At 41.9% G+C, this 10,408-nt stretch overlaps 1 protein-coding gene across 5 annotated transcripts in view; it reads left to right on the plus strand.

Moving 5' to 3' along the window:
• Positions 1 to 2,339, plus strand: part of LOC128136092 (chromodomain-helicase-DNA-binding protein 1) — an 84,398-nt gene extending 82,059 nt beyond the window's left edge. For all 5 annotated transcript variants that reach the window (XM_052775194.1, XM_052775196.1, XM_052775197.1 and 2 more), the window contains 2 exons: positions 925 to 1,135; positions 1,334 to 2,339. In XM_052775194.1, the coding sequence (XP_052631154.1) occupies positions 925 to 1,135; positions 1,334 to 1,697 (575 nt within the window). In that variant the 3' untranslated portion in view covers positions 1,698 to 2,339. The remainder of the gene's footprint in view (positions 1 to 924; positions 1,136 to 1,333) is intronic.
• Positions 2,340 to 10,408: the final 8,069 nt, after the last annotated feature.

Below are 10,408 nucleotides of genomic sequence, written 5' to 3' on the forward strand. Positions count from 1 at the left end.
TATTATTGTGCTGGATATCTTAAATGATGGTATGTAAAATGAAATAAGCTTAAAACTGTCTCCTAGAACTCCCATACTGCTGGATATCATAGGGATAGGCTGACTTAGCATAACTTCACTAGTTTGCTGATGAAATTCAACTGAACACAAACTGAACTTGGTACTTACTGCTGTTCTTTTAAAGTAAATAAATTAATTAAAAACAAAATACTTTAATTTTGAGGAGGTAGAGAGGCCAACTCAACACTTGTAAACTTCTTGGAGGCTCTATACCTGTTTCTAGCAGTTGTAATGTCACTATATCATAAGAAAAATATTCCCTGAAGTCATGGTTAGCAATCAGTTATATGGGATGTCTTTTATTGTTGACAATAATACTGTTTTTCTATGCTCCCACACTTGCCTTCTTGTAATACTTCTTTTTATATCATGTTATGTAAAACCTTGAGTATGTTACCATGGGTTTAAAATTAGTATAATGTATTTTAGGAATACCACTAAAAACCTTTCATTAATGAGGTGTATGTCTAAAACTGATGTTCATGCTAGGGCTATCTCTCCTTAGAGAGGAACTTCCTACCATTCTGTTTAAAATTGCTCTACTAAAGGCACCTGGTCTCTACTCACTGCTCATTTGGACCACACTGATCCTCTCCATTCAGTCTGTAAGGTGGAAAATTTTAGTTTCTCAGCCCTACATATCTACATTTCTAGCTTGCTTGCCTTCTATTTACTTCTGAGGTTTCTCTCAGTTCACTCACATTAGTGCGTTTGTCTTTCAATTATTTAGATCTTGTTTCTCTCAAATAATAATGCCACTTTCACATTGCTTTAAATCTGACAGGTAGAAGTGCTGTTTGAATTGGTGAAGAAAAAAATTTATAGTGTATGAGACTTCCTTATAACCTCTGCTTTATTAAACAGATGTTGAAAGACTGAAAGAGAATACAAACCATGATGACAGTAGCAGGGACAGTTATTCTTCTGATAGATATTTGTCACAATACCATGATCATCGTAAGGACAGGCATCAGGGAGATGCATATAAGAAAAGTGACTCTAGGAAAAGGTCCTATTCAGTCTTCAGCAATGGAAAAGACCACAGAGACTGGGATCACTATAAACAAGACAGCAGGTAAATTGCTTCAGCAATTGTAAATTCTGTTAAGAATTCCCTTCCTGGTTTTGCAGTATGCTTGTAGTAAGCACCAAAGTATCTTTTCTGAGTAATGCAGAATTGCAAAGAAATTTCTCTAATGCAGTTCTGTTGAATTGACATAATTGTAGTTCTTACTATGTGTTTGGTAATACTAATATAAGTAAATCTTTTCAGATACTATAGTGATAGTAAACATAGAAAGTTGGATGACCACAGGAGCAGAGATCACAGGTCAAACCTGGAAGGAAGTTTAAAAGACAGTCAGCCTCATTCAGATCACCGTTCCCATTCAGACCACAGGATACATTCAGATCACCGTTCCACTTCAGAGTACAGCCATCATAAATCTTCCAGAGATCATAGGTACCACTCAGACTGGCAAATGGACCACAGAGCTTCTGGTAGTGGCCCAAGATCACCATTAGATCAGAGGTCTCCTTATGGTTCAAGATCTCCTTTAGGACACAGATCTCCATTTGAACACTCATCAGATCACAAAAGTACACCTGAACATACATGGAGTAGCCGGAAAACATAACGAAGACTGACATTTTCTGGACCTTCTTTTAGCCATATACAGTAAGCTAACACGGTAATTGCCTTATGTGACTTGAAAGATATGGACTGGATATTCTGTCAGTAGCAGTATTGTTACTTCTTTCCAGGGTGCAAGGTCTGTTATCCCAACAATAGAAAAATATTTTTGTATTTAAAGTTTATGCTGCAATGTGCTGCAAATGTTGCAGTGCTTCCCCCCCCCCCCTTTAAGAAATGGAAAATGTTTACTTTTACAGGGACCTCAACACTGCCCCATTCAGACTGGATCTCATAAAACTGTTTTTAGGCTGAATACAGTTTAAATTATGTTTGCAAATGAATTTTTAAACACTGACCTGTGATCATGTTTCAGGAAGGAATGAGGAGTTTGTTTTGTTTTCTTAAAGAATTCTCAAGGACTTTTGTTCACTTTCCAAAGCTATTTGTTTACATTGTACACTGCAACCACCTTGCCGCTTTTCATCACAAGCTTGAATATTTAAGTTCTGTACCTATAACTGTAAAATAGCCAGGATTTCTCCTGTTTGTGATCAGTTGTAATAATGCCTTTTTACAAAATAAAATAAATGGCTGAAAATTATTGCAAACTAATTAAATGAGCTTGTGGGGTTTTTTTAGGGGTGGGGTTTTTTGGGGTTTTTTTGGTGGTGTTTTTTTTTTTTTTTGCTTGTTCCTTTCCCCACCAACTCAAGCCTTCTTGTCACAAGTGTGAAACAAAGTCAGTATACTAACACTTTAATAAAATATCTTTATGAAATCACTGTTCAGAATGCAAAAATGGGGAAAGGGAACATTTTTATTCCATTTAGTGCCCCCTTTTTATTGCATGCTTCATATACATGTTTTGGTTTTCTGTTAAACCGTCAATATTGTGATTTGTTGTAATGAAATGGTGGGAAATATTCAGTTAAACTGTGATCTGGAAAGTTTTTTCCAGTCCATTGGTTTTAAAGAAGGAGTGTTCAATATCTGAACACTTCTGAATCCAAATCAGCCCAAATTTATTGGAAATATATTTGTTTTCCCTCTTAAAATGGGCAATAATGTCAAATGTGCTATGCAGCCAGTTAATATTTTAGATTTGAATGGCTTTCTAATAATAGAATTATTATAATGCACACTGATTGTACATAGATAACTTCTGTCTGACAAGTTAAATTTAAAAGGATATGTGGGCTCTTGTTTTCTGCTGGTGTTTGTTTTTCTACAATGTACCTTTCTCACTTAACCATAAAAATATTAAACTCTTAAGTACTAAATTTTAATACACAACATAATTAGGGAAGATAAATGTCTACCCTGGCATCATGTGGTTGGAGCTAATATGTTGCTGCAATTTTTCTCATCTTGCAGTGTGTTGAGCATTTTTTTCCAATTAACCAGGTTTACATGGAAGCATTAAAATTGAACCAAAACCTCTTCAGAGTACCTGTCTATTATGATTTTATTGTAGGCACAGTTGCTGCACATTCTAAGTTAATATTTAGCCAAGTACCTTTAAGCTAATTTAATGTAGGCTGCAACTCAGATAATTAATGCTTCTTCATTTCTTAGCTCTTCATCTTCCTAGGGTTGGGAGGGTTATGAACTCTGCTTTTGAGCTTAATTGCTGAAGCAGTGTTTAGCTAGTGTTGTGTTAGTTTAGCTAGTAAGGTTGTGCATGTGTGCGCTATGCATCTTCCTCTTCCAATGGTGAAGATCTAGAAACTGGAGCATCCACAACCACTGCCTAGTTCTTAACAGTTTGGGTAGTGAGCTGGAATCTTGGATCCACTATGATAGCACATCAATAGAGCAGTCCCACTAAGTGCTTCACCATCAGCATAGCTATGTTAGCATGGCATTGTGGCTGATCATGTCTATGTCACATGGTTAATCTGCATCTGCTTTTGTCAAAGGCATCTTGGGTCTCTCAAAGACAAGAAAGACAGAGCATACTTGGTGGCTTTGGTTAGAATCTTTGCTAATTAGTATATTTAGGTTGTGTTTAATCATGTTATAGCTGTTTAAGACTTAACTGAATGCAGAGGGGAATGAAGTTTGATGGTAGAGGTGTTCTCCATGGCTTATGAGATTGACTGTTATGGGATTCTCCTAAATAGTAAGATATGTACCATATCCTCTGCAAATAAGCCATTTATAATTAATTTTCCATGCACACAGATTTGATCTTTATTTTATTCTTTTATAATGGTAAGTCATTGAGGAGTGTGTCCAGTTCTGAAGTATCCATTTGACAAGAAGCCTCTTGTTTCAGATCTTAGTGTTGTTCTCTACAAGAGGTTTTAGGAAGTAAGAATTCTGGCAGCTCCAAGAGAACTCATGCTGCTGATAAAGATTCAGTTGTTTCATCTACCATGCATAGAATCATAGAATCATTTAGGTTGGAAAAGACCTTTAAGATCATCGAATCCAACCGCTAACCTAACATGGCCAAGTCCACCACTAAACCATGTCCCTAAGCACCACCTTTACACATCTTTTAAATACCTCCAGGGATGGTGACTCAACCACTTCCCTGGGTCGCCTGTTCCAGTGCTTGATAACCCTTTCAGTGAAGAAATTTTTCCTAATACCCAATCTAAACCTCCCCTGGCGCAACTTGAGACGGTTTCCTCTCGTCCTATCACTTGCTACTTGGGAAAAGAGACCGACACCTACCTCGCTACAATCTCCTTTCAGGTAGTTGTAGAGAGCGATAAGGTCTCCCCTCAGCCTCCTTTTCTCCAGACTAAACAACCCCAGTTCCCTCAGCTGCTCCTCATAAGACTTGTTCTCTAGACCCTTCACCAGCTTCGTTGCTCTTCTTTGGACATGGAAGTCTAAGACTTCAATCTTAATCCTGTTAAATATTTCTAATCTGCCATCCCCAGTACTACCTAAAAAGAGTATGTTGTGGTCTGTCTGCAAAAGCGCATTAAAAAAAATGCATTTCTGCTATGAGTGTTTTAAGGACAGATAAACGTATTCTCTGACTGGTTACCATTAGCTCATCTGCTCTTGTGTTGGCATCACCATTTACCTGTTAAGTCACTCAGTGTTTTCCCCATTTTGATCTTCAGTGTGGATGCCTTGGTATCCAAGCTACACTTAAAGAGCCTCTGGTTTCTGAGAGACTCTCAGTACTGTCAAGTAAGTACAGGACTTGCAGATGATTTAAGCACTAATGAGAGAGTTGAGAGTTGGGGTTGTTCAGCCTGGAGAAGAGAAGGCTCCAGGCAGACCTTATAGCAGCCTTCCAGTACCTAAAGGGGGCCTACAAGAAAGCTGGAGAGGGACTTTTTACAAGGGCATGTAGTGATAGGACAAGGGGTAATGGCTTTAAACTGAAAGAGGGTAGGTTTAGATTGGATATAAGGAAGACATTTTTTACGATGAGGGTGGTGAGGCACTGGAACAAGTTGCTCAGAGAGGTCGTGGATGCCCCCTCCCTGGAAGTGTTCAAGGCTAGGTTGGATGGGGCTTTGAGCAACCTGGTCTAGTGGAAGGTGTCCCTGCCCATGGCAGGGGGGTTGGAACTGGATGATCTTTAAGGTCCCTTTCCACCCAAACCATTCTATGATTCTATGACCTGCAATCAAGTGAGGAGGCAGTGGCCTGGGTTGGCAAGCAAAAGGTATAGAGTGATGTGGACAAAAGACACCTTGACACCAACAAAACAGGGCAGAAGGAGGCTGACCTTAGGTGTACACACACAAATAAGGACATGCTGAGAGGACAGCATGATGGGGGAAGCTCACACCCTTTCTGGAAAATCAGCATGAGTGTGGGCCTCACTGTGTGCAGACACTTCAGAATAGGAAACAAGCAGGAAGAATTAGAGGCCTATATGCACTTGCAGGTATATAATCTCATTGGGATCAGAGAGAGATGGTGGGATACCTCACAGGACTGGAGTGCTGCAATGGCTGGATACTGGCTCTTCAGGAAGGACAGGCTGGGAAGGCAAGGAGTGAGAGTTGTGAGGGAGGAGCAGGGTTGCCTGGAGCTCTGCCTAGGGATAGATGATAAGAGCTTTTGGATCAGGATTAGTGGGCAGACCAACATGTGTGACATTGGGGTGGGTATCAGCTACAGACTGCCTGATCAGGAAGTAGTAGTAGATGAGGCCTTCTTCAGACAAAGGGAAGAAGCCTCATGTTTGCAAGCCTTTGATATCAGCTGGAAGGGCAACACAGCAGGTCACAAGCAATCCACATTTCTGGAGTGCACTGACAATGACTTACTGATCTTAGGAGATTATCATTATCTTCTAGTGCGGTAGGTTGACCCTGGCTGGGTGCCAGGTGCCCACCAAAGCTGGTCTATCACTCCCACTCCTCAACTGGACAGGGGAGAGAAAAATATAACGAAAAGCTCGTGGGTCGAGATAAGGACAGGGAGAGATCACTCAACCAATTACCGTCATGGGCAAAACAGGCTCAACTTGGGGAAAATTAATTTATTGCCAATCAACCAGAGTAGGGTAATGAGAAATAAAACCAAATTTCAAAACACCTTCCCCCCACCCCTCCCTTCTTCCCGGGCACAGCTTCACTCCCAAATTCTCTACCTACCCCCCCAGCAGCGCAGGGGGATGGGGAATGGGGGTTATGGTCAGTTCATCACACGTTGTCTCTGCCGCTCCTTCCTCCTCAGGGGCAGGACTCCTCACACTCTTCCCCTGCTCCAGCATGGGGTCCCTCCCACGGGAGACAGTCCTCCACGAACTTCTCCAACGTGGGTCCTTCCAATGGGCTGCAGTTCTTCACAAACTGCTCCAACATGGGTCCCTTCCACGGGGTGCAGTCCTTCAGGCACAGACTGCTCCAGCGTGGGTCCCCCACGGGGTCACAAGTCCTGCCAGAAAACCTGCTCCAACGTGGGCACCTCTCTCCATGGGGCCACAGGTCCTGCCAGGATCCTGCTCCAGCGCGGGGTTCCCACGGGGTCACAGCCTCCTTTGGGCATCCACCTGCTCTGGTGTGGGGTCCTCCAGGGGCTGCAGGTGGATATCTGCTCCACCATGGACCTCCATGGGCTGCAGGGGGACAGCCTGCCTCACCATGGTCTTCACCACGGGCTGCAGGGGAATCTCTGCTCTGGCACCTGGAGCACCTCCTCCCCCTCCTTCTTCACTGACCTTGGTGTCTGCAGTGTTGTTTCTCTTACGTGTTCTCACTCCTCTCTCCAGCTGCAGCTTCTGTCCCGCAGCAACTTTTTTTTCCCTTCTTAAATACGTTATCACAGAGGTGCTACTGCTGTCACTGATTGGCTCAGCCTTGGCCAGCAGCGGGTCCGTCTTGGAGCCGGCTGGCATTGGCTCTGTCAGACATAGGGGAAGCATCTAGCAGCTTCTCACTGAAGCCACCCCTGTAGCCCCCCCAGCTACCAAAACCTTGCCACACAAACCCAATACACAAGTAACCCACCAGAGGCCAATATCTTGCCAGTTAACTTGGTAGTTTAAATTGCCAGTAAAAATATCCTCTGAGCAAAGTTTTATGGCACAAAGAGATTATTTTTATGTGATTTACAATAATGACACCTAGAAATCTTGACTGAGATGAAGGACTCTTTGGGCCTGGCTATTAGGTCATTAGCCTTGTCCAAAGATAAAATGAGAGTTTACCACAAACATAAAAATTAGAATAGAAACCAAGTGCAGTGAGGGGATAGTGATTTGCCCAAGATTACACAGTGTACTCTCTGCAACAGCAGAGCTAGATCTGGGTCATCTGCTTTTGTGCTATGTTGAGCATTTTCTTCTTTTTTTACTTCTTGTAATTTGACTAACCAGTCATAAATGATCTGCTTTTAGGCTGTGGGGTTGATTTTCATTATTGCTGGTATTTTTACCCAGAGAGCTATAACACTGCATGTTGATTTTAAGGACTTGTATGAAAATTGTCAGCACTACCAGGCATGTGATCTTTTCCCAATATTGAAAGAGATTTTCACTTCTGAAGTGAGGTGAATCTCCTTATTGTCCCCACTCACCATGCTTTGGTTCACATCTTGGACTGCATAAAATGGCTCTTTTCAGATGAAACTAAATTGGAAGAAGTGCTCCAGAAGAGCATATAATACACTCTAATGGCTGATGAGTGTTTGATCTGTTTGAACCAGAGTAGAGCTTATCCAAAGCAAAATCCTCCAAAATGTGCAGGGGTGGGCACTAGATCTTCAGAACCAGCAATTTCACTCTACATTTCTGCTCCCATTGGGCCACATAGGAGCAATATCCTAATACATTTTTGAACATAAGTAAGTCCATTATTTGTCTCATGTTTCGTAATTGTGAAATTAGACATTTTACCATGGAATCTAAACCCAGAAGTAGAAAGTGTTTCCATTTGCAAGGCTCCTTTTTTTTTTTCTTTTTCTTCTTTCAGTGAAACAGTCACATCAAGATTATGAGGTTATCTAAATAGATCAACAATAAAAAAAATAAAGCAAGTAGAGGAAGCTAAATAATAATCCACAAACTTACAAGGGTTAGTTGAATCTCTGCTGACAGAGAAGAAACTCTTATCTTGTTTGTCAGTGAACATGCATGTCTACTTGTAGAAAACTTTCAAAGATTCAGAACACGGAGGGTCATCACTGAAGGATTTCATATGTATTGATTGAGGAGCTTAAAATAGTCAGGGAGGGGGATGTGATTGCCACAGAAGTAGATGTACTTGAAATTAGTTTTCACCTGAGGCATATCTACATCTGATTTCCCATTGCGAATATTTATTCATCCCTTTACTGTACATAAAGGCAATCTCATTTGTAAGATGAAGCAAGACTTGTGACTTTTTAATAAGTACATAAGAAACCCACACCTTCAAAACAGTGGCCTTCCAAAGACTCACAAGCATGATTTGTGCAAGTCACAGTTTAATTATCTAGGGCCTTTATATAGGATTTAGAATTGATAAATGTACATTATATTATTTTTTAACTTGCCCTAGCCACCAGAAGGGGTGACCACTACTGAGCTAGCTCACATGCTCTCAAAAAGACTGGTATGAAAAAGCTGGTTGGTACTTCTGGGAAAGAACAGCTGCTGAATCAAGCCTGTGGGAGTCTTATAAAAGGGGGGACATATTAAATTATTTTTATCAGATATAGGTGTAACCTAGGTACTGAGCAATTTATAATTAAGTTGTTATAGACAGCTGCAATGATTTCATTGGCAAGCTGGCTTTTAAAAACCACTTAAATCATATACTGGACCTACTGTTTAGGAACTGCAGTGCTATGAAGCACAGCATGCAGACATTTGGGCTGTACTGCTCTCCAGTAGACTTTTCAACCCCAAGTGAGATAACCTGAAGCAAATAAGATCACTAAGAGCCAGAGGCAGGGCTTTGAAGTAGAATAGAATAGAATAGAATAGAATAGTTCAGTTGGAAGGGACCTACAATGATATTCAGTAGGAAATTGTGGTGGGTTTACTTGGCTAATAGCCAAACACCCACACACTTTGCTCGCTCCCCTCTCCCATGAGACAGGGAGAAAATACAAAGAAGGTGAGAAGACACATGGATTGAGATAATGGCAGTTTAATAGAGAAAGCAAAAGGTGTGTGTGCAAGCAAAGCAAGAAAAATGTGTGGGTCAAGATAAAGACAGTTTAATAAAAAAAGAAAAAAAAAGCAATTGATGCAAAGGCCTCATTACCTCCTGCCAGCAGACTGATGCCCAGCTACTTTGGAAAGACTACCCACGTTTTATTGCTGAGCAAGTCGTCATATGGCATGGAATATCCCTTTGGTCAGTTTGAGTCAGCTGCCCCAGCTGTGTCCCCTCCCAACTTCTTGCCCATCCCTCAGAGCAAGAAACAGAGGCGGCCTTGACACTGTGCAAGCACTCTTCAGCAACAGCTAAAACATTAGTGTGTTATCAACACTGTTTTAGCCACAAATCCAAAACAAAGCACCATATGGACTGCTATGAAGAAAATTAACTCCATCCCAGCCAGACCCAGTACACGGACATTTTCAGGTAACAGGGAATGTAATACACCCAATCAATGTCATGTTTCTTGACCCAGGAGTCTATGAGGTTATTTCAGAAATGAGACCCATTGTCTGACTCAATTCTTTCTGAGGTACTGTGTCATCAAAGAACTAGCTTTTCAAGATTCAGGATGGTGTTCTGGGCAGTGGTATGGTTTACAGGGTATGTTTCCAGCTGCCCAGCAATCACTTCCACCATGGTAAGCATGTAGCACTTGGCTTGGCAGGTTCATGGCAGTGGTCCAGTATAGTATATCTATGTCCTGGGTTCAGCTGGGATAGAGTTAATTTTTACAGGAACCTGGGAGGTGGGGGGGCATAGCCGGGGCAGCCGACCTGAACTAGCCAAGGAGCTATTCCATACCATGTGACATCATGCTCAGTATATAAATCGGGAGCAGGCCGGGGGGAGGGCTCTCGACTTTCGGTGGTGGAGCGTCGGGTTCCGGGTGGTGAGCAGTTGCACTGTGCATCACTCTTTTTGTATATTCTTTCATTAGTACCGTTGTTGTTGTTGTAACTTTTTTTTTGTGTTGTCCCAGTAAACTGCCCTTGTCTCAACCCTCGAGGTTCCAGTTTTTTTTTTCTTTTCTCTCCTCCGTCTCCTCCCTATCCCACCGGAGGGGGGCGGGAGGAGTGAGCGAGCGGCTGCGTGGTCCTTTGTTACCGGCTGGGCTGAAACCACGACAGTCCTTTTTGGC

The sequence above is a fragment of the Harpia harpyja genome, chromosome W (genome assembly GCF_026419915.1).
Source record: "Harpia harpyja isolate bHarHar1 chromosome W, bHarHar1 primary haplotype, whole genome shotgun sequence".
Lineage (NCBI taxonomy): Eukaryota > Metazoa > Chordata > Aves > Accipitriformes > Accipitridae > Harpia > Harpia harpyja.